Source organism: Mobula birostris, chromosome 25, assembly GCF_030028105.1.
Source record: "Mobula birostris isolate sMobBir1 chromosome 25, sMobBir1.hap1, whole genome shotgun sequence".
Classification (NCBI taxonomy): Eukaryota; Metazoa; Chordata; class Chondrichthyes; order Myliobatiformes; family Myliobatidae; genus Mobula; species Mobula birostris.
Genome location: NC_092394.1, coordinates 36873700 through 36900832, shown reverse-complemented (window position 1 = coordinate 36900832; position 27133 = coordinate 36873700). Strand labels below are relative to the sequence as shown.

At 40.7% G+C, this 27133-nt stretch overlaps 1 protein-coding gene and 1 non-coding gene across 5 annotated transcripts in view; both read left to right on the top strand.

Moving 5' to 3' along the window:
- The window catches only part of LOC140187812 (myeloperoxidase-like), a 71366-nt gene that overhangs the window by 24332 nt on the left and 19901 nt on the right, over positions 1-27133 (top strand). For 3 of the 4 annotated variants that reach the window (XR_011883158.1, XM_072243582.1, XM_072243581.1), the window contains exons 5-9: positions 7897-8029; positions 12048-12177; positions 17726-17932; positions 23431-23758; positions 25517-25677. Coding sequence is in view for 3 of the 4 variants with exons in the window: in XM_072243582.1 (XP_072099683.1) it covers positions 7897-8029; positions 12048-12177; positions 17726-17932; positions 23431-23758; positions 25517-25677 (959 nt within the window). In the remaining variant the exon portion in view is untranslated. The remainder of the gene's footprint in view (positions 1-7896; positions 8030-12047; positions 12178-17725; positions 17933-23430; positions 23759-25516; positions 25678-27133) is intronic. The other variant, XM_072243583.1, reaches the window with a different exon arrangement.
- trnat-agu (transfer RNA threonine (anticodon AGU)) lies at positions 20077-20150 on the top strand. The gene has a single exon. It is a non-coding gene; the product is annotated as a tRNA-Thr (tRNA).

Below are 27133 nucleotides of genomic sequence, written 5' to 3'. Positions count from 1 at the left end.
CATAGTTCCCATCAATTAGATTTACGGCCCTATATGCACATACAAATATATCCCTTTCAAACTGATTGTAAAATTCTATCATGTTATGGTTGCTCCGCTTGTTGACAATATTATCAATCAACCATTTCTCATTTCACAAAAAAAGGTCTAAAATAGCCTTTACTTATTTATGGAGTCATGGAGCCGTAGAAAAGTACAGCATAGAAACAAGCTCTTTGGTCCATCTCGTCTAGCCGAACCATTTAAGCTGCCTATTGAACCTGCACTTGGACCACAGCCATCCATACCCCTACTATCCACGTACCTATCCAAATTTCTCTTAAGTGTTGAAATCGAGCTCACATGCACTACTTGTGCTGGCAGTTCATTCCACATTTTCACCACCCTCTGAGTGAAGAAGTTCCCTCTCATGCTCCCCTTAAGCTTTTCACCTTTCACCCTTAACCCATGACCTCTAGTTGTAGTCCAAACCAACATCAGTGGAAAAGACTGCTTGCATTTACCCTATCTGTAATCCTTATGATTTTGTATACCTCTATCAAATCTATCTGCAATCTTCTATGTTCCAAGGAACGAAGTCCTAACCTATTCAATCTTTCCTTATAACTCAGGTCATCCTGTCCTGGCAACATCCTTGTATATTTTCTCTGTACTCTTTCAACCTTATTCACTTCTTTCCTGTAGGTAGGTGACCCAAACTGGACACAATACTCCAAATTAAGCCTTATACAATCAAAGTCTCAGACAATCTTAACATAACATCACATTCTCTGTACTCTATACTTTGATATATGAAGGCTTTCTTTATGACCTTATCTATCTGTGTCATCTCTTTCAATGAATTATGTACCTGCATTCACAGATCCCCTTATTCTACCGCACTCCTCAGTGTCCTAACATTCACTGGTTGGTCCTACCGAAGTGCAACACCTCGTACTTGTCTGCATTAAATTTCATCTGCTATTTTTCACTCTATTTTTTCAGCTGGTCCAGATCCTGCTGCAAGCTCTGATAGTCTTCCTCACTGTCCACTACACCCCCCTAATCTTGGTGTCAACTGCAAATTTGTTGATCCAGTTAACCTCATTATCTTGTAGTTCATTATTATAGATGACAAACAACACCAATCCTCGTGGCACTCTACTAGTCACAGCCCTCCAGTCAGAGAGGCAACCATCAACTACAACTCTCCGTTTATTCCCACAAAACCAATGTCTAATTCAATTTACTACCTCATCTTGAATACCAAGTGACTGAACCTTTCTGACCAACCTCCCCCATGGGGCCTTGTCAAATGTATTGTTAAAGTCCAGGTAGATAACATCCATTGCCTTGCCTTCATGAACTTTCCTGGTAACTGGCTCAAAAAACTCTATAAGATTGGTTAGACACGACCTACCATACGCAAAGTTATGCTGCCTATCCCTAATCAATTCCTGTCTACCCAAATCAATCCCTTAGAATACCTTCCAATAACTTTCCCAGCACAGATGTCAGGCTCACCAGCCTATAATTTCTTAGTTTTATTTTTTAGAGCCTTTCTTAAACAACAGAACACCATTAACCATCCTCTAATGCCCCCATACCTCACTTGTCACTAAGGATGACCTCTGTTAGGGCCCCTGTAATTTCTGCACTTGCCTCCCATAGGGTCTGAGGGAACACCTTGTCAGGCCCTGGAGATTTATCCAGTCTAATTTGCATCAAAACAGCAAACACCCCCTCCTCTATAATCAGTACGTGGTCCATGACCTTGCAGCCACATTGCCTAGCTACTATAGACGCTATGGCCATCTCCTCAGTAAATACAGATGCAAAAAAATTCATTTAAGATCTCCTCCATCTGTTTTGGCTCCATGAATAGATTACAATTCTGATCTTCCAGAGGACCAGTTTTGGCCCTTGCATTCCTTCTGCTCTGAACATACCTGTATAATCGCTTGGGACTCTCCTTCACTTTGTCTGCTAGGGCAACCTCATGCCTTCTTTTAGCTCTCATGATTTCTTTCTTAGGTGTTCCCTTGCATTTCTTATATTCTATAAGTACCTTTTTTGTTCCTCCCTGCCTATACTTGCTATGCACCTCCTTTTCGTCTTAACCAGGACTTCAATTTCTCTTGAAAACCAAGGTTCCCTAAACCTGTTATCCTTCCCTTTTATTCTGATAGGTGCATACAAGCTTTGTACTCTCAAAATTTTACTTTTTAAAGCCTCCCACTAAGTATACCTTTGCTGGAAAACAGCCTGTCCCAATCCGCACTTGCCAGATCCTTTCTGACGCCATCAAAATTGGTCTTTCTACAATTTAGAATCTCAACACCCCCACCACTCCCCCACACCCCAGAGCAGACCTAGCTTTTAGCACATTTACTTTGAAATTAATGGCATCCTATTCACTAGATGCAAAGTGTTCCTCTACAGATACTTCAGTCACCTGCCCAGTTTCATTGCCTAATAGTAGATCTAGTATTGCATACTCTCTTGTTGGGACTTCTATCTACTGATTAAGGAAACTTTCTTGAACACATTTGATTAACTCTATCCCATCTAATCCTTTTACAGTATGCGAGTGCCAGCCAGTTTGTGGAAAATTAAAATCACCTTCTATAACAACCTTATGTTTTGTGCAACAGTCTGAGACCTCTTGACAAATTTATTTCTCTAAATCCCTAGGACTGTCAGGTGGTCTGTAATATAGCCCCACTAACTAATGTATCATTGTAACTAAATAACATAGTTAATAATGTATCATTTCTTAATGCGTGCATTACTAAATGACAATAAAAGGGGACTACGTGTCTTCATAATCTAACATTGTCATATTTTTTTTTTATTTCTCAGTTCCACCCATAACACCTCACTGGTTGAGTTCTCCAGTCTGTCCTGTCGGAGTACTGCCATGACGTTTTTCCTGACTAATACTGCTACTCCTCCTTCTTTAATCCGTTCTGCTCTGTCCGGTTTAATACAAGGTAACCCTGGAATATTGAGCTCCCAGTCCTGCTCTTCCTGCAACCAAGTCTCACTACTGGCTAAATATCTTAATTCTATGTGTTAGTCCATACCATGAGCTCATCTGCCTTTACTACAATACTTCTTACATTGAAATATATGCACCTCAGAACACTAGTCGCACCAAGCTCAACCTTTGATTCCTGACTTTGAGGTCTTAACATTGACCTCCATCACCTGTCCACTATCTGTTCTTACACTTTGGTTCCCATCCCCCTGCAACTCTAGTTCAATCCTCAAATATTGATTTAAAAATGCCTCGAATACATTGCATGAATTTATCTTCCACATTATTCCATTAAGCTTAATTTACTAGTCTATATGAAGATTGAAATATCGTATTACCCCTGTTGTATGCACCTCCAATCTCCTGATATATACTGTGCCCAGTATTTCAGATACTATTTGGAGGCCTATAAATAATACGTACCAATGATTTATGACCTTTGTTACATTTTGCTCCACCCAGATTGATCTAATTCTACATTGTGATCCATCATACTATATTCATTCCTTACCACTGTACACCTTTTTGCTATTTCCGCCTAACTCTCAGATGCCCTGGAATATTTGACTCATCTTTGTCATCACATGTCTGTAATAATGGAGACACGAGATAGTTGGCAGATATTGGAAATCCAGGGTAACAAATGAAATGCTGCAGCGTCTATGGAGGGAAATAGACAGTGAGTGTTTTGGGTTGAGACTGCTCATCATGATGGGAAAGAAAGCAGATATCCATTTTCCAATGGAACCAGCACAACCCTCTTTTTTTCTGCCCATATTAACACATGGAGTAGTCCTGAGGCACAGTTTTTTAAAAATGTTTTTTCTCCAGTTTTTTAAACTCTGCCTGCAGGACATCATTCCCATTTTTACCTATTTTTGTAACTTGGTAAATGAGTTTATAATTGTCACATTGTACTGAAGTACAGTGGAAAACTTAACATGCATGCTATCCATAGAGATCGATTAGTTACAACAGTGCATTGAGGTAGAACAAGGTACATGAGTAACAGAATGCAGAATAAAGTGTTACAGGACAGATGAAGTACAGTGCAGGTAGACAGGAAGTTCATGGCCACAACAAGGTAAATAATTGTTGATGTGAATATGGAGCAGTTCCCACTTGCCTATCAAAATGATCTATAATCATTCATCAACATTCTCAACCCCAGCACCAGGCAAGCAACAACATGGGGTTACATTTACTACTGAAAAAAAAACACATGCCTGTCCCCTTAACTATTAGGTTGCCAATGACTATTGATGTCTTGTTCCTCCTTCTCACTCTTCCCCTCTACTCTAAAACTATGGAATTGCACCACTTGCGTTTGCATGATCCTGGATCAGACCAGATTCGTCCAAGGAGCCATCCTGCTTTCAGTATGATATTGATACAGATAATTCCAGCACTACTGACCTGCTGCGCTCAGTCTATCTGATGGTCATCCACACTCTCACTGCTTGGTCATGCTTAAACAGTGATGTGACAGCTTCCCTAAACATTCTATGCATGATGTTCGCAGCCTGACAGAACGCCCAAGTGACTTCTGATCAAAAACATGGATCTCAGCTGGAGTCACTACCTGCAGATATATTTGTCTGGATCACTGGACATATCCAGGACCTCCCACATGGTGCAGGGAGTATATTCCCCTCAGCCATTTACCCCATCTTTCTCACCCTCACTAATAACCTATACAATTTCAATGCATCAGAAAAGACTCAGCACAATCTGCCTGGTTTGCAGTGGTGTCACCTAAGTCCCACGCTCTGAGGACGGTTGCACTCCCAGGACCACAAATCAAACAGCACATATCTCAAAGAGTGTGGGCACTTCTTTGATGAAACTTCTCGAAAAGCAGGTATTCCTATTTTCTAAAATTTATTCCTAGTTACTTCTAAACTACCTGTCCAATGGAGCCAGGAAAACCTTTCTGTTCTTGGCTAATATTATTTTTGTATTTAAAAATGTTGTCCTGGTTCAGAATCTATACATTAGGCTTAGAAAAAAAGTGATAGAATGAGGATTAAATGAAGAAATAATTTGGATTATGTAGATTGGGTGCTTAAATCTCAGAACAAATTTCAAAATATAGTAAAATTCCCAGCAAAGGATAAATTTCTGGATGAAAGCCATCAATGTCAGTTAAAATTTTAACTACATTCACCAGTGCTGATATTTATAATTTCCATAAGACAAAGGAGCAGAATTAGGTCATTTGGTCTCCCAAGTCTACTCTGCCATTCTGTCATTACTAATTTATGATCTCCTTAACCCTTCTCTGTCTTCTCTGCATAACCATTACCACCCTTACTAAACAAGAACCTATCAACTTCTGCTTTAAAAATAACCAATGATTTTGCTTCCACAGCCATTCATAGCAATGTACTCCACAGATTCTGGTTAAAGAAATTTCTCCTCATTCCATTCTAAATGACATACTTCTATTCTGAGTCTGTATCCTCTGGTCCTAGACTCCTACACCACAGGAAACATCCTCCCCATGTTTACTCTATCTATGCCTTTCAAAATGCAATAGGTTTCAATGAGATCCCTCCTGATTCTTCTAAACTCTAGTGATTAGAGGCCAGGATCTATCAAACGCTCTTCATAAATTAACTCTTTCATTCTCAGGATCATTCTCATGAACCTGCTCTGGACCCTCTCCAATGCCAGCACATCCTTGCTTCAATAATATGCCAAAACTATGATTATAATTATATATAATTATATAATATATAATTATATATAATTATAATTATAATTATATATAATTATCTGGATAGACAGTCTAATTAGGAACAGTCAACATGGATTTGTGCGTGGAAGGTCATGTTTGACAAATCTTATTGAATTTTTTGATGAGGTTACTAAGAAAGTTGACGAGGGTAAAGCGGTGGATGTTGTCTATATGAACTTCAGTAAGGCCTTTGACAAGGTTCCTCACGGAAGGTTAGTTAGGAAGGTTCAATCGTTAGGCATTAACATGGAAGTAGTAAAATGGATTCAGCAGTGGCAAGATGGGAGACGCCAGAGTGTAGTGGTGGATAACTGTGTGTCAGATTGGAGGACGGTGTGTAGCGGTGTGCCTCAGGGATCTGTACTGGGTCAGATGTTGTTTGTCATATATATTAATGAACTGGATGATGGGGTGGTAAATTGGATTAGTAAGTACGCAGATGATACTAAGATAGGTGGCATTGTGGATAATGAAGTAGGTTTTCAAAGCTTGCAGAGAGATTTAGGACAGTTAGAAGAGTGGGCTGAAAGATGGCAGATGGAGTTTAATGCTGAAAAATGTGAGGTACTACATTTTGGTAGGACTAATCAAAATAGGACATACATGGTAAATGGTAGGGCATTGAAGAATGCAGTAGAACAGAGGGACCTAGGAATAATGGTGCATAGTTCCCTGAAGGTGGAATCTCATGTGGATAGGGTAGTGAAGAAAGCTTTTGGTATGCTGACCTTTATAAATCAGAGCATTGAGTATAGGAGTTGGGATGTAATGTTGAAATTGTATAGGGCATTGGTAAGGCCAGATTTGGAGTATTGTGTACAGTTCTGGTCACTGAATTATAGAAAAGATGTCAATAAACTTGAAAGAGTACAGAGGAGGTTTACTAAAATGTTGCCTGGGTTTCATCTCCTAAGTTACAGAGAAAGGTTGAATAAGTTAGGTCTTTATTCTTTGGAGCGTAGAAGGTTGAGGGGGGACTTGATAGAGGTGTTTAAAATTATGAACGGGATTGATAGAGTTGACGTGGATAGGCTTTTTCCATTGAGAGTGGGGAAGATTCAAACAAGAGGACATGAGTTGAGAGTAAAAGGACAAAAGTTTAGGAGTAACATGAGGGGGAACTTCTTTACTCAGGGAGTGGTAGCTGTGTGGAATGAGCTTCCAGCAGAAGTGGTTGAGGCAGGTTCAATATTGTCATTTAAAGTTAAATTGGATAGATATATAGACAGGAAAGGAATGGAGGGTTATGGGCTGAGTGCAGGTTGGTGGGACTAGGTGAGAGCAAGACTTTGGCATGGACTAGAAGGGCCGAGATGGCCTGTTTCCATGCTGTAATTGTTATATGGTTATATTGTTAAAACTGTTTATCATATTCCAAGTGCAGTCTGACCAATTCCTTATAAAGCCTCAGCTTTACATCTTTACTCTTATATTCTAGTCCTCTCGAAATGAATGCTAACATTGCATTTGCCTTCCTTACTACCAACTCAACCTGCAAGGTATCCTTAATGGAAACCTGCACTAGGACTCCCAAGACCCTTTGCACCTCTGATTTCTGAATTTGTTTCCTGTTTAGAAAATAGTCTATGTCTTTAATCTTTCTACCAAAGTGCATGACCATGCACTTCCCCACACTATATTCCATCTGCCACTTTTTTGCCCTTTCTCCCAATCGGTCCAAGACCTTCTGTAGACTCCCTGTTTCCTCAACACTACTTACCCCTCCACCTATCCTCGTATTGTCCACAAACTTAGCCACAAAGGCATCAATTCCATCATCCAGATCACTGATGTATAAAGACCCTCTTTTTCCCACTTTTTACCTCCTGCCTGCCAGATCATTTTCTGTCCACTCTGGTATTTTTCCTGTCATACCGTGTGCTCTTTTCTTGTTCAGCAGCCACATGTGTGGCACCTTGTCAAAAGCCTTTTGAAAATCCAAGTAAACAACATCTACTGACTCTCATTTATTTATCCTGCTTGTTCCAGAACCAGTCTGTGACTGTACACTTTGGGAAATGTAGTAACTCAGTCTAATTCATTAAATATGCCCTGCAGCATCAATATAAACCCATTATTGCTCTAGAAAATAGTTTGCATTTCCAGATGCTTCCACTTATCAGAACTTATTCCATAGATCATTCAAGTCAAAGTGACCTGGACAATATATCAAATACCATAAAGTGTTCAACGGCTGTCCAGCCTTCTGTCTGTAAGAATGACTGTTGGTCCAATCGATACAGAGCCATCAATTCCATGTGCAACAACAGGTAACTTTAATACAAGGTTCATTCAACTATAGATCTAGGTAAATTATACTTTAAAAATAAGCAATACAGCTACTTATATGAAAGAGACAAATATACGGGCAATACAAAAATGGACAACTGAAATAGACTTTTCATAATCCTTTAATAACATAATCTACTTTTGACTCTCTCAAACGAAGAGGTGAAGGTGTATGCCTCATGATCAGCTCCTCCTGGTGCACAAATGTATCAGTGATGTGCCAGTTTTGCTCACCAGATCTGGAATATCTTGCAATTAAGTGCTGTCCATTTTACCTGCCGCGGGAGATTTCTGTGGTCATTTTGGTAGCAGTATACATTCCACCTCAAGTTAATGTCAAACAGGTTCTGGATGATCTGAGCAATGGAATCAACATGCACGAAATAACACACCCTAACATCATCATTTTGGGGGATTTTAACCAGACCAGCCTGAGAAAAAAAAATCACTAAATAATTACCATCAACAAATCACTCGTAGTATCGGAGGAAACAACACACTGCACTTGGTGACCCTATGATGTCTGTCTCGGAGGCTGATGTTAGGCTGCCTTTAAGGAGGGTGAACTCTTGCAAGGTGGCAGGCCCCAATGGAGTACCTGGTAAGGCTCTGAAAACTTGTGCCAAGCAACTGGTGGGAGTATTTAAGGACATTTTCAACCTCTCACTGCTATGGTCAGAAGTTCCCATCTGCTTCAAAAATACAATTATACCAGTTCCTAAGAAGAGTAGTGTTGGCCGCCCTAATGATTATCGCCTAGTAGTACTCACATCTATGCTGATGAAATGCCTTGAAAGGTTAGTCATAGCTAGAATGAATTCCTGCCTCAGCAAGGACCTGGACCCACTGCAATTTGCCTATCACCACAATAGGTCAACAGCAGGCGCAATCTCAATGGCTCTTCACATGGCCTTAGATTACCTGGACAATACAAACTGGATGCAGTTCATTGACTATAGCTCAGCATTTAACATCATCATTCCCACAATCCTGATCAATATGTTACAGAACCTGGGCCTCTGTACCTTCCTCTGCAATTGTATCCTCGACTTTCTAACTGGAAGAGCACTACTTGTGCGGATTTGTAATAATATCTTTTCCTTGTTGACAATCAACTCAGGCACACCTCAAGGGTGTGTGCTTAGCCCACTGTTCTACCTTCGCTATACCCATGACTGGGTGGCTAGGTATAGCTGAAATATCATTTATAAATTTCCTGATGATACAACCATTGTTGGTAGAATCTCAGATGGTGATGAGAGGGCGTACAGGAGTGAGATATACCAGCTAGTGGAGTGGTATCGCAGCAACAACCTTGCACTCAATGTCAGTGAGACGAAAGAGCTGATTGAGGACTTCAGGAAGGGTAAGATGAGGGAACACCAACCATTCCTCATAGAGGGATTACAAGTGGAGAGAGTGAGTAATTTCAAGTTCCCAGGTGTCAAGATCTTTGAAGTTCTAACCTGGTTTCAACATATTGATACAGCTATGAAGAAGGAAAGTCAGCAGCTGTATAAATTTATTAGGAGGCTGAAGAGGCAAACACGAGGAAATCTGCAGGTGCTGGAAATTCAAGCAACACACACAAAATGCTGGTGGAACGCAGCAGGCCAGGCGGCATCTATAGGAAAAGGTACAGTCGACGTTTCCCTATAAATGCTGCCTGGCCTGCTGCGTTCACCAGCATTTTGTGTGTGTTGCAGAAGGTTGAAGAGATTTGGTTTGTCAACTAAAACACATGAAAACTTCTATAGACATACTCCCGAGAGCATTCTGACAGACGGCATCACCATCTGGTATGGGGGGGTGGGGGGGAACTACTGCACAGGACCAAAAGAAGCTACAGAAAGTTGTAAAATTAGTCAGCTCCATCATGGGTACTAGCCTCCATAGCCCCAAGACATCTTCAAGGAGTGATGCATCAGAAAGGCGAAGTCCATTATTAAGGTCCCCCATCACACAGTGCATGCCCTCTTCTCATTGTAACCTTCAGGAAGGAGGTACAGAAGCCTGAAGGCACTCACTCAGCGACTCAGGAACAGCTTCTTCCCCTCTGCCATATGATTCCTAAATGGAAATTGAACCCATGAACACTAACTCATTTTCTTTTCGATATACTGTATATTATTTTTGTTTTTTGCGCTATTTTTAATCTATTCAGTATATATACTTACTGCGCAACACACACAAAACACTGGAGGAACTCAGCAAGCCAGCCAGCATTGAGGACTCCTTCAAAAGGCGAGGCCCACCTGAGTTCCTCCAACATTGTGTGTGTGTTGCTCGGATTTCCAGAGTCTGCAGATTTTCTCTTGTTTATATACTTACTGTAATTGATTTATTTATTTTTTTCTTCCCATATTATCATGTATTGCATTGAACTACTGCTGCTAAGCTAACAAATTTCACGACACATGATGGTGATAATAAATCTGATTCTGATTCTACTGAAATTTATGAATGGTAAAAGTGATAGTTTGGCACTCAGCTCTCTCCTTGAATCACCTGGACAATAGTCATACTTACAACAGGCTGCTGTGTATTGACTACAGCTCAGCGTTCCACAGAATCATATCCTCAGTTCTAATCAACATGCTCCAAAAACTGGATCTCTGTACCTTCCTCTGCAATTGGATCCTTCTCTTCCCCACTGGGAGACCACATAGGAAATAATATCTCCTCCTTGCTGACAATCAACACCTCAAGGAATTGTGCTTAGCGCATTATTTTACACTCTCTGAACACATGACTGTGTGGCTAAGCACAGCTCAAACACCATCTATAACTTTGCTGAGTACCCAACTATTGTTGGCAGAATATCAGATGGTGACAACGAAGCGTACAGGAGCAAGATAGATCAGCTGTTTGAGTGGTGTTGCAGCAACAACTCTGCACTCAGTGCCAGGACACCAGGAAGGGTATGTCGAGGAAACACACACTAGTCCTCATTGAGGGAACAGGTGTGAAGTGTCAATATCCCTAAGGATCTATCCTGGGCCCAACATATTGATGCAATTACAAAGAAGGTAAGGCAGCAGCTATATTTCATTAGGAGTCTGAGGAAAGTTGGTGTTTTACCAAAGACACTCGCAAATTTCTACAGACGTACCATGGACAGCATGCTAAATGGTTGCATCACCATCTACTATGGAGGGGCCACTGCACAGGTTCAGGAAAAAACTGCAGCGAGGTGTAAGCTTAGCCAGCGCCATGATGGGCACTAGCTTCCTCAGCATTGAGGGCTCCTTCAAAAGGTAAGGCCCAAAATGTTGTCATCCATCATTAAGGACCCCATCACTCCAGACATGCCCTCTTTTTATTGCTACCATCAAAGAAGAGGTACAAGAGCCTGAAGACATACACTCAACATCTCAGGAACAGCTTCTTCTCCGCTGTCATTAGATTTTTGAATGGACAATAAGCCCATGAGGAGTATCTCAGTATTTTTCCCATCTCTTTTTGCACTACTTTTTAAATTTTATTTTTTATTTATATTTCTTATTGTAATTTATAGTTTTTATTACTACATATTGCAATGTACTGCTGCTGCAAAACAACAAGTATATTGACATGTGTCATTGAAATTAAACCGATTCTGATTCTGATGCATTGGGGAGGATGTGTTCAATTTTTAGATGTAACCAAAGCACATGCATTTTCTGAAAGACTGCAAGCATTTCCACACACATTTTTCATGTCAGTACTGGGTACTTGAAGCAAATACAGACAGTAAATTCAGATTCATGCTTAATATTTTCTGTCGGTGTATAAATATGCAAATTTGCCACTTCCCTGGGGATATTTTTTCCTATTTGATTATATGTATGTACAGCAGGTGAAAAAAATGCAATGGTTAAGAGCTCCCAGTGACATACTCCCTGCCTAATTTTATACGACATGGAACTATTTTCCATTTTAATTTTACATTTATATGTTGGCAAATACAGAATCTGGAACTAGAGTCAATGTTTATATTTTCCTTTTATTCACTTCCAGGAAGATTCCCCATCTGGGAGCATCCAACATGCCTTATATTCGCTGGCTCCCAGCTCAATATGAGGATAAATTTTCCCTTCCAAAAGGCTGGATAGATGGGAAACGTTACAATGGATTCCCTCTGCCACTGGTAAATACAGTAGCCATTCTATCAATCAGATAGCACTTAATCAGTTGTATTAGAGAAGAGGATTGTACCTCAGATAATGACTTATTTCTATCAGAAAGTTGTGTGAGGATGTAGGGGACATTTTCCTGGAATCAGTCAGGGTGAAAGTGGAGAAAGAAAGACCAATAAGGGAGCATTATTTGGATGATATTGTTTAGACTTTAAATTCTCTGAACTGTTGATCTAGAGGAGAAAAGGGATTCTGTGCCTTTGAAGTTGGTGCAGTCTAATCCTATTAATATCCATATTGCTGAGGGAAAGGGACCAAACACCTGGGTATGTTGGCTGGTATTGACCAAACAGTCCTCAAAGTTCAAAGTAAAGTTTATTATCTGAGTACATATACGTTGCCATATACTTCCTTGAGATTCATTTTATTTTAGGTATTTACAGGAAAGTTAAGAATATAATTGAATTTACAAGAGATTGTATGTAAGTAAAGACTGACAAGCAACCAATGGGCCCAAGAAGACAAACCGTGCAAATAAACAGAAATAATACTTAGAACGTGTGTTGTAATAAATCATGCCTTGTTTATGATTGTGGACTCAAGAAGGGTAAAATGAAGGAACACATACCAATCCTCACAGAGGGATCAGAAGTGGAGAGAGTGAGCAGTTTCCAGTTCCTGGGTGTCAAGATCTCTGAGGATCTAACCTGGTCCCAACATATAGATATAGCTATAAGAAAGGCAAGACAGCAACTATACTCCATTAGGAGTTTGAAGAAATTTGGCATGTCAACAAAAATACTCAAAAACTTCTATAGATGTACAGTGGAGAGTATTCTGACAGGCTTCATCACTGTCTGGTATGGGAGTGGGGGCTACTGCACAGAACTGAAAGAAGCTGCTGAGGGTCATAAATTTAGTCGGCTCCGTCTTGGGTACTAGCCTACAAAGTACCCAGGACATCTTCAAAAAGCTGAGTCTTAGAAAGATAGCTTCCATTATTAAGGACCCCCAGCACCCAGGGCATGCCCTTTTCTCACTGTTACCATCAGGTAGGAGATACAGAAGCCTGAAGGCACACACTCAGCAAATCAGTACAGCTTCTTCCCCTCTGCCATCCGATTCCAAAATGGACATTGAACCCATGAACACTACCTCACTTTTTTAATGTATATTATTTCTGCTTTTGTACAAATTTTAATCTATTCAATATGCATATGCTGTTATTTATTTATTTGTTTGTTTGTTTAGTTATTTTCTTCTATATTATGCATTGCATTGAACTGCTGTTGCTAAGTTACCAAATTTCAGAACACATGCCGGTGATAGTAAACCTGATTCTGATTCTGATGATGGCACTAACATGTTGGCCTCAGGACAAATCCTCTGATATAATAACCCTAAGGCATTTAAACCCTCTCCACCTCTGATCCCTGACAAAGGACTGTCCCATGGACCTCTGGCTTCTTCCTCCTGTTATCTATAATTGTCTCTTTGGTTTTGCTGATATTGAGTGAGAGGTTGTTGCTGCAGGACAACTCAACCCGATCTTCAATCTCCCTCCTGTATGTCACCACCTTTGATCTGGCCAACAACAGTGGTGTCGTCAGCAAACTTAAATATGGCATTGGAGCTGCACTCAGTCACAGAATCACAGGTGAGTAAAGCAGGGGGCGAAGCACACAGCCTTGTGGTACACATGACCTGGAAAACAATAGCTTTTGGCAACAGAATGTATACAATTTTTGAGTACAAAAAAGATGGTGAGGGATGGTGGATTTTTCTGTCCTGGTTGCTTTAGATGTTGCCTGCAATGTTAAAGTATTAATATGCAAATGTACAAAACATCACAGCTGACATTTGAACAGATGTCACTTCTGAACTCCACTTAAGTTCAAATTACTTTTTAACATTTAATGAAAATGTTTCCATTGAGAAAATTTGAATCAATTAGAATAGATAGTTCAATAATTTCTGAATCAATCTCTTCTCATTTAGTACAATTTATGTCAAAAACTAATCTAAATAAAAAAAGACATAATTTTAAAATCAAAATTCTCAGTCAGTGTTCAATTATCATTGTAGGTTTCACATAAAATTTAATTTATGCAGCAACGGAGGAACATAATATCTGTGCACCTGAAGCCAGGCTTTTCAATCACTTGTCAAACTAAGTCCAGATATTTCATTCCCACCATTTTGCTTGCCCTCTGCAGAAGGCCATAGCTACAAAGAGGATTCTAAATCATTTTTCAAATGGTGTAGCAGCAGGCAGCTAGCTTCAGGTTAGTGCCACTGCAGCTGCAAGGTCAAAGGTCTCATTGTGCCTGTAAAAGGAAAGTAATCGTTTTTATTTAATTTATTTATTTACTGAGATACAACACAGAATAAGCCCTTCTTGCCTTTGGAGCTGTGCTGCCCAGCAATCCCTGATTTAATCCTAGCCTAATCTTGGGACAATTTACAATGACCAATTAACCTACCAACTAGTGTGTCTTGGGGAGGAAACTGGGGCACGCGGAGGAAACCCACACGGTCACAGGGAGAACGTGCAAACTCCTTAAAGGCAGTGGTGGGATTTGAATCCCAGTCTCCTGTACTGTAAAGCATTGTGCTAACCACTACGCTACTGTGCTGTGAACAGTAATCTGCAATTATCCTTAACTGTTATTATTTTTTAAGATCAATTTCAAGTAGTGATCTATCTTCATGTAAAACCATTTATTCAGATCCATAAATAATTTTGTCACCACTAGATTCAGATTCATCACATGATCATTGAAACGTATAGAGATTGCATGCATTAACAGCCAACACAACCGCTGTGTAGTCCACAAGTTTTGTCACACATTCTGGCACCAGCATAGCATGTTCACAATGTTCAGCAGAACAGCACAAAAACAGCAACAAAACAACAACAGCAAAACCCTTACGTACGTCCACCCACCCCAACTACTCACACACATAGACAACCCTCTAACTACAGGGCAGGCTGCTTCTAGATCCCCAGTCTCCAGTGGACATGTGGACTCGGACACCACATCTCTGATTTCCCAAGCCCTCTGTACCTATAAATTTATTGTGGTGTGATCAGTAATTACATCACTGTGGGGAGAGGAGGGAACGTTGTAACAGCACCAATGGCAAAAAGATGTAAAGGTCCTCCCCAGCTTGTAAACCCCCAACAAGTGTTTGGGAGAGAAGCAGGATGGATAAGCAGGCTGCTGTGTGGCTGCAGGCATCTTCTGCTACCATGCAGGAGCCTGGATCGCAGCCACATTTCCAATATGCACACTGCTTGTGTGCAAACAATTCGTAGGAACAGAACCCTGTTGGAACCCGGGGAGGTGTTTAAGTAGCTGTGAGTCTATGGATTTACTCCTAAGGACTCTAAAGTCATATTCCCAATATTTACTGCTTGCTCGTTTATTGATTGTATTTGCGTAGTTTGTTGTCGTTTGCACTATGCCCATTTGCCCATTTTTGCCACGTGCATTTTTTCATTGATTCTTTTGTGTTGCTTTATATCTACCGGGAATGCCCAAAAGAAAATGAATTTCAGTATAGTATATCGTGATATGCATGTATTTGATCATAAATTTCCTTTGAACTTTGAATGTGACGGGTCTCCATGGGAAGTTTACATTTGAAACTTGGTCAAGGAAATTTAAAGAAAAACATGTAAAATTCAGGGCAGCATAATACAAGATTCAGCAGTGACTAGACCAAACAGAAGAACAATATTCCAGCGGCTTCACAAACAAAAAAAAGGTGAGGATTTAGCAAGAAGCATAATGTACACTGTTATATAAGCACCTTTTAGTCTCGTGAGGCCATGGATTTGCGCCTTGGAAGCTTTCCAGGGTGCAGGTCTGGACAAGGTTATATGGAAGACCAGCAGTTGCCCATGCTGCAAGTCTCCCCCATTCACGCCACCGATGTTGTCCAAGAGAAGGGCATTAGGACCCATACAGCTTGGCATCGGTGTCGTCGCAGAGCAATGTGTGGTTAAGTGCCTTGCTCAAGGACACAACATGCTGCCTCAGCCAAGGCTCGAACTAGCAGCCTTCAGATCACTAGACAAACAACTTAACCACTTGGCCATGTGCCAACACTCAGTTGCCACCATATTAGGTACACCTGCTCTTTAATGCAAGTATCCAATCAGACAATCATGTGGCAGTAACTTAATGCTAAAAACATGCAGACATGGTCAAGCGGTTCAGTTGTTGTTTAGACCAAACATCAGAATGGGGAAGAAATGGGATCCAAGTGACTTTGACCATGTGTTGGTGCCAAATGGGGTGGTATCTCAGAATCTGCTGATCTCCTGGGATTTTCACACACAACAAGTCTGTAAAGTTTACAGAGAATAGTGGGAGAAACCAAAAGCATCCAGTGAGCACAAGTTCTGTGGGCAAAACCACCTAGTTAAAGAAAGAGGACAGGGGACAATGGGCAGAACGGTTTAAGCTGATAGGAAGGTAACAATAACTCAAGTAACTTTGCATTACAAGAGTGGTGTGCAGAAGAGCATCTCTGAAAGCACAACACATCAAACCTTGAAGTAGATGGGCTACAAAAGCTGAAGACCACAAACACACACTCAGTGGCCACTCTGTTAGCTATGGGAGGGACTTAATAAAGTAGCCACTGAGTGTTAAAATGGCAACTTTGTGCAAATTAAAGGCAAGAGGATATATGTGATGGATCCATCATGTGCATACACTGAGGGGGATGGAGGTATATGGACCACAATTCCACTGGCTTTTCCCTTTATAGAGAGATTCTTTTACCATATGATTCAAAAATGATTCCAGGATTGAAAAACTTATCACATGAGGGGCGTTTGATGGCTCTGGGCCTGTACTCACTGGAATTCCAAAGAATGATTGGGGATCTCATTGAAACCTATAGAATGTTGAAAGTCCTCGATAGAGTGGATGTGGAGAGAATGTCTTCTATGGTGGGGGGGTCTAAGATGAGAGGACACAGCTTAGAATAGATGGACATCCATTTAGAATGAAGATGTGGAGGAATGTCATTAGCCAAAGAGTGGTAAATCCGTGGAATATGTTGCCACAGATGGCTGAGGAGGCTAAGTCATTGGGTATGTTTAAGGCAGAGATTGATTAGTCAGGCATGAAGGGATACAGAGAGAAGGCAGGAGATTGGGGCTGAGAAGGAAATGGATGAGCCATGATGAAATGGCAGAGCAAGCTCAATGAGCCAAATGGCCAAATTCTGCTTCTATTTCTTATGGTCTAATGGTCTTATATGTTGGAGAAACTGGGAAGTAATCAAGAACAAAAACAGAGATATTAAACTAAAAACATAGGAAAACACTAAAAATGTTTAATGTAAGTTAATTCCCAAAATAATGATATGCTAAAATTTGCAGGCATTTGTCGAAGAATGCAGCTGATGCAATTTGCCATTCCATGTGGAGACCTGCTCAGCCTACACTGGTCTGTGTCCTTCAGTGTCAGCCTACTAAGTAGGAGGATCCATATCCTGCATATTGAAAATTAATTACTAATCATTCTTATTCATCTTCAGGTCAGAGAAGTTTCCAACAAAATCCTGAAAGCACCCTTGAAAAGTATTGTTTCAGATCCCGAAAGAAGTCTGTTTTTTACACAGTGGGGCCAGTGGATTAGTCATGAAATAAGCTTAACTCAACCATCCAACAATCCGCAGACCGCCATCAATGAAATCAACTGTGCAACGTCTTGTGTGAAGAAATTTCCTTGCTTCCCCATTAAGGTACAAAATTGCTTTCTTATTTCTAGACAGCCTTGACTAAAATGAATAAATTCTTCTCAGGCTTCCTGCGGGTATAGGTATAATTTGAGGTTAAAATCGATTCATGTGCCCGGCTAGAAACCCAAAAGGAGTTTCTTTGTCATATACACTGGGAAAGCACTAGATCCTTTTTCAGCCTTGACTCTGCTTGTGCCGGATGTGTGCCCATAAGAGATCTGTAGAATTTAATTCAATACCAATACTGGTAATACATGTCTACTTTCCAGCCTTAACGGTAGTCATCTTTCCTAAGTCTTAACAAAAATGAAACTATTTATTATGGCCAAATAAGCATTGGAAACAATTAGGTCCAGGAACAGTTATTATCCCTCAACCATGAGGCGCTTGAACAAAAGGGGATAACTTCACTCAACTTCACTTGCCCCATCACTGAAATATTCCCACAAGCAATGCACTCATTTTCAAGGACTCTTCATCTCATCTTCTCAATATTTATTGCTTATTTAGTTTTATTATTGTTTCTTCTTTTTGCATTTGCACAGTTTGTTGTCTTCTGCCCTCTGGTTGGAACCTTAGTTTGGCGGTTATTCATTGATGTTACAGTTAAGATTCTATAGATTTGTTGAGTATGCCCACAAGAAAATTAATCTCAGTGACATATATGGTGATGATTAAGCACTTTGATAATAAATTTACTTTGATCTTTAAACTTAGAAGATTTATGTGTCAGACAACCATTTAAAAAATAAACCATTTAGTTTATATTGCTGGCTCATTATTCACAAGTGCTTTTATAACCATTAGCCATACTTTGATACAATACTCAACTCCGAAAAAATTTTGGGAAACATCCTGGTCGCTTCGAGAGCGGATCTGAAGCCTGGCCTCAGGCAAGCCACATGTTGGTCTCTGATAACTATTTTCCTGCCTTCCTCCCCAGCTGCTTCTTCATGTTGAAGAGGTGGGAATGTTGACAGAAGGCAGCAGATGCTAGAATCTGAGGCAAAAATATAGACTGCTGAAAAAAATTAGTGGGTGTAGTCGCATCTGTGAAGATAGAGAGGCTGTGGACACTTTGGGTCAAGACATTGTATCCGGACTGAGAATGTAGATATCCACTCTGTGGAAGTGAGAAGAGGGGGTGAGGCCACACTGGTAGGTGAGAGGTGAGAATGGATGGGAGGTGGAGGACAGTGGGAATTTTGAGACACTGGCTTCTTGGAGATAGGTGGAAGCAAATGGGGTGGGGATGGTAAAATACGCAAATAGAACTGGGGGATGGCTGAGAAATAGACAAATAAAACCGGGTGGGGAGAGGAGAGACAGAAGTGGGAAAGAACACGGTAAGGAAGGGATAATGGACAGATGGAAGGGGGGGGAGGGACAGTTGGGAGAGAACAAGTGAGAATGTCAGCTGGCAAAGAAACATTAATCTGAGAAATTTAACACCTTAGCAACACCAGTAGTTAACACCTACTGCATATTCAGCAAAGCAAAGTTGGGTTCTACTTCTGTATGCAGTGCAAGTCAAATTCCACAGCAGCTGAGTATTGTACATTCTTTGAGGCCTCCATTGGCTAGGGTCAACCATGGATGTTCCATCCCAGCTGTCAAGCCAAGGTGATACAATATGGAGAGCAAACTGTTGCCCATGTAGCAAGATCCCCTTCTTCACTCAGCTGATAAATCGAAAGGAGCAGCAGAGATGGATACACTTTGGCACCAGAGGCATTGCTGAAGTTGCCAGTCAGTGTTGAACTCAACATAGCACTGCTTTAGGGTCTCCAGCCCTAGATTTTTCCTCAGGGTTTACTCCCAAAGCCTTCCCCATGAGTAAGTATAGCATCAAGGCAGCGGAGGTTTGAGATCAGAGTTTTCCTTCTCCTAGGTGAGCTGCCAACCATGGCTGACGAGCCCCATTTACCCAAAGCAGCTGGTTTTAAGGCATAACCCACTTTTGCCCCTTCTTCTGTCAATAGAAATGGTTCCTCAGGGCTTAGTAGTTAAGCCACACATGAAGGCCAGGAGCTGGTCTTGATCATCAGAGGCTATTTGAGATGCACACCACAGGAAGCATATCCCCACTACCACCCCACGCTACATGTAACAACCTTAAGGAACCTTTTCTTAAAGCATCTTGAGCTGGCACTGTGGCTTAGTTGGTTAAAGTGCCTGTCTAGTAAACAGGAGATCCTGAGTTCAAATCTCAGCAGTGTCTACTACAGCTAAATTCTACTTTAACTTGCTGTACCTTTGGCTGAACCCTCTAATGATTGATGGGTTTCTCAATCTCCCTGCTCACATGTTCCCAAACACCCAGGAGGTGGCCAGGTGGAATATTGCCTAAAGCCCTGCGCACAGCCATTCTAACTGGTTTCTCTGCTTCATTGTGTCCCTCATAGAGAGCGAGCCCAGCACATGCATTACAGAAGCTTGGGAATTAAGCAATTAAGTTTTGCATTCAATTTGGCACATTGGTTCTTGCTGAGCTTGTGTATTTGTCCTTGAAGTACATGCCTTAAAATATTTTATGTATTAACTATTATAGAAATACTTAATAGTCAGTCATTAATACAAATATTGATCATGAGCTTTGTCTTGCATGCAACCGAATCTGGAAAATTTTCATAAATTTGGAAGCAATTAAAAAATAATTCAGCTGCATTACAGAGCCCAGGGAGTGGTGGCTTTGCCTTGGTTAATCTGGGGCTGATGACACAAAGTTCCCTCTGCTGTTCAGCATTCTAACTTTAGAGCTGTGCAGGATGTCACCAGGATAGCGGTGTGCAGGGTAACCACTGGGGCACTGAGAGCTTAAAGCAACAGTGGGATATTGCTCAGGAGTCAGGCAAGTGTATGTTCTTGCACCACTGTTCCCTCTGTCTGCTCCAGATCTTCTTAAAAAAAGCTCAGGGGCGGGCGGGGGGGGCAGTGGAAGATATGCCTCTGTGTGAAAAATTCTGCAGCTGACGCACATTCTCATGGATAAAATTAAACCAGTGTTCTTTCCTAGTATATGTCAGACTCTGATTTATTCTGAAATAGAAATCTCATAACATGATCTTTTCAGGGAATGAGAATGCAATGTATACATCATCTGGGGCATCCAAAACATTTAAGTCCAGACTCCCACACTGAAAGTGTTGGTAGAAATGTAGACACAGGTGGTGAAATCGTTTGGAAAAAGTCAGAAGACTTAGTGATGAAGCTGTTTTGGGTGACTGTAATGGGCTGAGTTGATCAGACACAAAAGACCCAAACAATTCGGGTGTCCAGGACATGTGGTAATAAGCTACAAAGATTTCAGGGCTCGCAAATCTTGGTGCCCACTTGATTGTTGCTGTCGTCAGGGCTGCGATTGTCGCTGTCGTTTGGGGATCTCCAAATTCTAACTCATGAAATCACCATGAGTCCATCCTAGGTGCCAATCGATTGCGAGTCCTTGTTCTAGGTGAAGTCCCAAGAACCAAGTGAAAGGTGATTAATAAACAGGGATTCAATCCCCAAGAGAAGCGAGACACACAGAGAAAGGCAAACTATTTGATTTTTTGTTCTCATGCCACTGGTGGTCTGAGGCCAAGAAAGAATCCAGCCACTATTAGCGAACACTGAACAAAACTAGAGTGTAAGAATCCAGCCGTTATTAGCAAACATTTAACAAACCTACTTGTACAGACTCCTCACATGCTGTGGCTTACAAAGAGTTAAAGTGTCACTCGAAATGGTTCAGACTATCATCTAATATTTTAACAAAATTTAATGAAACACAACACAGTAATGAGGAGAGGGCCCCTCTCTAGGTAGCCTAGTACTTGGTGCCTTCATTGTCAAAACCAGTTGCTGTGGACCCGATGAAGAGTCTCGGCCCAAAATGTCAACTGTTTATTCATTTCCATTGATGCTGCCTGACCCGCTGAGTTCCTCCAGCATTTTGTGTGTGTTGCTTTGGATTTCTGACATCTGCAGAATTTCTCATGTTTATGTTATGCTATGATAATTTGCCTCTGTAGCTCTTGATGATGACAATGGAAGGAACAAATAACAATGTAAGGTAAAGAATATTCTTAAGAACAGTACTTAAAGTGAAAAGTTGTTCTTTATCTAGAGTATGTAATAGTGCCCTTGCTTTGATGTTTTGTTGGCATTGAGCCAGCAGCATCTGACAAGGTTCTGCAGGCTATTCTCTTTCCCTCTACATCTATTCCCTTCACTACTGCTCCCTCAAATATAAACAAAGCTGTGGAGTTTTAATAAACTCACTGTCCCAGGGCAAGACCATGCTATTGATTTATCACACACTGCCAAAGGTAACTCCATATGCAGAGGGTGCTCTCCTCAGGATCTAACAAAGCAGCAGAATTGGAAATCAATGCAGGTGTGTTCAGATTTGTGTCTGATATGCTTGGCTGGTTAGATATTTGCATTAATGAGAAGGTGTAATTATTTAAATGGCTGCGGTGATAGAACGTGTCAGAACATGATTGGAGAGAGTTCTGAGCATGCGCAGAAATGATAGAATGATCTGGAACATGGTTTGGTAAAAACGTGGTTTGGTTTTGTTGCTGTAAATAAAAGTTCTAATTCTTCCAGAATATGATTCTTTATTGTTAATCCACGGTACATATAAATATAAGAACACAACATGGTGTCAGAAGTCAGTCTGGAAGAACAATACGTTCGCTAACATGGGAGAAGCAAAGATCATCAAAGAAAAAAGAGCTCGAACTGTTTTGGTGTTTGCTAACAGTTTTAAAAAAGGAAGGTTTGCAACCTCCACTGACAATTCAGCTGACTGGGAATGTAGCTGAGAACTGGAGAAAATTAAAGCAGCATTTTGAAATATATTTATCGACGATCGGAGCTGATGAAAAACTGGAAAAAACAAAAGCTACGCTTCTACTCCACGTAATAGGTGATGACACATTTGAGGTATATACTCAGTTTGTTTTTCAAAATGGAGATAATTTAAAGTTGGAAGCAATAATGGACACATTTGAAGCATTTTGTATATCGAAGAGAGCTCTGAGCATGCGCAGAAATGATAGAATGATCTGGAACATGGCTCGGTAAAAACGTGGTTTGGTTTTGTTGCTGTAAATAAAAGTTCTAATTCTTCCAGAATATGATTCTTTATTGTTAAACCACAGTACGTATAAATATAAGAATACAACAATGGCCACTGGGTGTATATCAAAATCAAAATGTATGACAGATGCCAGAAATCTAAAACAAAAAGAGAAAAAGCTGGGAATGCTTCAGGCTGAAGCAGTGGGAAGAGAAACAAGGTCCAAGGTTCAGATGCAGGGCCTGCGATCTGAAATGTTAACTCTGATTCTCTTCCCGCAGATGTGCCTGACCTGCTGAACAGCAACACTTCTTTGTCTTAAATCTATCTCAGAAATGTTCCAGAGACATGCCAATATTAGCCAGCCCATCTATTCATTAAGCTGCTTCTTCTCTCTGGGTCAATCATCATTCCCACTGTTTTTCTTCGGCAGATACCTCCCGATGACCCACGTGTCACAGGCACTCGGCAGTGCATCCCATTCACCCGTTCAGCTTTTGTATGCCACTCGGCCTTTGGGAAAGTGAACACTTGTGAGCAGATTAATGCACAGACACCTTACCTTGATGCCAGCAATGTCTACGGCACCACGGAAAAACAGGCAGAGAGACTACGGGATTTCACCAATGAAATGGGCTTGTTGAAAGTCAATCCCACTTTTTCAGACCACAGCTTGCAATTCCTGCCTTTCGCAAACGGTAGCAGAATGGATGGTTGTGCAGCGGCCAACAGCAACTCCTTCTGTCTCAGCATGGAGGCTGGTAAGAAATTATTGATGCTGTTGTAGTACAAAACTAGCTCAGTGTATCAGAATTTAGGCCATGCAATTCTGGTTTAAGATGGCGCTGGTGAAGCAATCTTATTGGCAGCAAACAAAACAAAGGATACAACTAAATACTTTATTAATAACATTTTTCTGGTAAACAATTACTGCAGACAATGGAGAGGAGAGCAGAGGTGAGGCAGAGTCGAGGGTCGGAACAAGTGGGGTTGAAGCAGAGTTGAGTTGAGCAGAGTCGGGGCGAATGGAAGCGAGACAGAGACGAGGCCTGTCCTCCAGAACTCAGAGCAAGGCAAGACCCAAGGTTTGATTGATCTAGGCGCCGGGACAATTTGGTGGGTAACATCTGAAATGTGGCAGCAGGGTCCAGGCCCAGAGCATATCGAAGCAACAGGGCCCAGATCCTTGGGCGAGGAACGACCCGATATTTAGATGATTTAGATGTCATGCCAGATTGAAAAGGCAGGGTGTTGGGACCAGAGGCAAAGGTTGGGCCGGTTCTGCTCACTACTTCGTGACACTTACTCGGCTCTGTGCTGGACTGAGGTTGCGGCCAGCTCCAGTTGCTGTGGGCTCCAAGTCTGTGGACTCACTTTTGTTCTGAATGTTACTTTCTTACTTTTATTTCCTCCTTGGTTTGTTTGCTTTTCTGTGCACATTGGGTGTTTGAGGGTCTTTTTTTAATGGGTTCTTTTGGGTTTCTTTGTTTTGTGGCTACGAATCAAATCTGAGAATTTTAACCTTTCTGTTCAATCAGGCCACTCTGCTATTATACATTCTAATAACCACATCTACTCAAACCATTTGGAGGAAAAGCTCATTCATTTGGCAGGGAGCAAAGCTTCTCCATCTGTGTCCCAATTATCCTAAAACTCAAGTGAATGTACTTTCAGTACTGGTGAAATCCTTCCACCCACAATGTTCATGCCAATGAGATGATTTTTGGATCTTCAAACCATTGTATTCATATTCGAATTGTTAATGTGTTTAATAAAGAATAAGGTTCCTAGTACAAATCCCTGTTTTACACCACCAATCAGAGGCTTGCAATCAGATAAACAACCCTCAGTTTCCTATTAGTAAAAACGAGTGCTTGCCTTTTAGTATGTTCTTTCATATGGGACCTTGTAAAAGGACTTGATGAGTGAGGTCGATATGGACTACACCAAGCACTCGTTAGCATATTTTATTACCTCTTTAAATGTTGAAACAGGATCTCCTCAGAGCAAAACATTTCTGGCCATTTTAAACTAATCCCAGCCTTTCCAAATGCAGATTTACCCTATCGCTTAGATTTTTTTCTAATACTTTCCCTACCACTATCACAATGTTGTGTTTAACTGGCGTATCCCTGTTACCCTTCTTGAATAAAGGTACCACTTTTGCTGTCATCCATTCAACAGTGACCATCAAGACTTAAAAGTCTCTGTTAAGGCCACAGCAATCTCCTCTGAGTTCAAGTCCAAGTTTATTGCCATTCAACTATATAAGTGTATATAGCTAAATGAAACATTGTTCCTCAGGGACAAAGGCACAAAAGAGAGTAGATATATCTCACATAGCACATCAAATGATATTAACATAATATACTACATAATGTATGCTATTAATTGCTTATTTAATAATTTAAGATTCTAAGGATGATACCCATGGCATAAATTCAATCTTGTCCATACATGTGTTAATCTCTCCATGTTTCTGTCCTTGGGAAAATAATAGATAAATCTCATTCCTGTAGGTGATGCCCGTGCAAATGAAAACATGGGGCTGTTGTCATTCCATACGATATTTCTACGGGAGCACAATCGTTTAGCTAGGAAGTTGAAGAGACTGAACCCGCACTGGAGTGGAGAAACCATCTATCAAGAAGCAAGGAAAATTATTGGAGCATTTCAACAGGTAAGGACAAAGTGGAACATACATGGACACTGATGGGAGGTTTCTACAATTATATTTCCACAGCTTATCAATACTTTATCTTTTCATCCTTGTATATCTGGAGCTATTGTAGACTAATTGATAAAGATTGATTTCTAGGTTCGTTCAGCAATTTCATATAGATTGTATTATGCAACCTCCAAGATGGAGAAAGAGGTCAAAACACCTTATTTTTCTATCTTGTTTTTACTATATTAATCTATTTTGGTGTGTTTTTACCGCCAAGTGTGAGATTGTATACTTGTGCCTGCCTCCAACATTATGTACTTGACCATGTTCATCATCTAGGTTACTTTGCATTGTAAAGATGCAATATTTTAAGCTTGTGTTTGGGTGAGGGACTTTCATCTCCAGCTCTTGGGCAGGGAATTGATAATGCAGATGGCCCACACACAGTGGAAATTTGGCATTTCTTGCTTGGTTCTATACCAGAGATTTGGTACACCCTGTTCTGGCTTGTGGTGAAGGTGAGAATTATCCAATTTTGTTATTCTTGTTTAATGACTTGTCCAAGCCATCTTCATATTGTTTTGATTGGACTTTCCCACTGAGTTTCTAATGCTTAAAATGTGAAGCAGTTTTCATGGGTGAACTCTTTAAAAAATTAAGAGATGTAAGCAGAGAATGCTCAAACTATTCCACAGGTCAGACAGTATCTGAGAGGGAAGCAAAGCTGATGTCTCAGGTCAATGAGCTTTAAAGAGAGCTCAGTGGTGAGGGGCAGAGGAGAAGTTCTGGTAAACACCTTATCAAAAGCAAAAAAGGGAAGTGGAAATAAGAGATGTTGATTGAGATAAAAGAAACAAATTGAAATCCCATCAGAAAGAAGATTAGAGCTTCTTCAAGCTTGCCCTTTCTGGAAGAGTAGTGGCAGGGAAATAAGCAATAATCCAGAAGTAAGATACGGCAGATTGTGTAAATCTGAAATAAAATGGAAAATACTGCAAATACTGTACCCAAAGGTGAAGAGAGAAGCAGAGTTAATGTTTCAGCTCCAAGTTCTAACTCAGGAGTGATAAAATGTTGAAGTTCTCCTTACAGCACGATTATAATGTACATCTTTTTAAGGACATCAATGCATTCAGAGAACTGGAGATCATTCCACCTAGAGTTTTTTTTGGAAAGAGTATATCACATTAAGCACAACTTTACCAGATCACAAATGTCTCCAGGTGTTTTATGAGACCAAAGAAAATTAAGTAGTGCCAAAAGAAATGAGTTATCTGAAGGGTAAATGCTAGAATGAAGGGCATAAGTAAAGTGAGTGTTGGAATGAGAGAATTGTCCTAGCATGTGGTAATTATCCTATCATGAGCACCTAAGGATCTGTATTCTTTGTAGTTTAGAAGAATGACAGATAACTTAATGAAACAAGGTGACATTATATAGTACGTGTTGAGAAGGAGAGTGTCTTGAA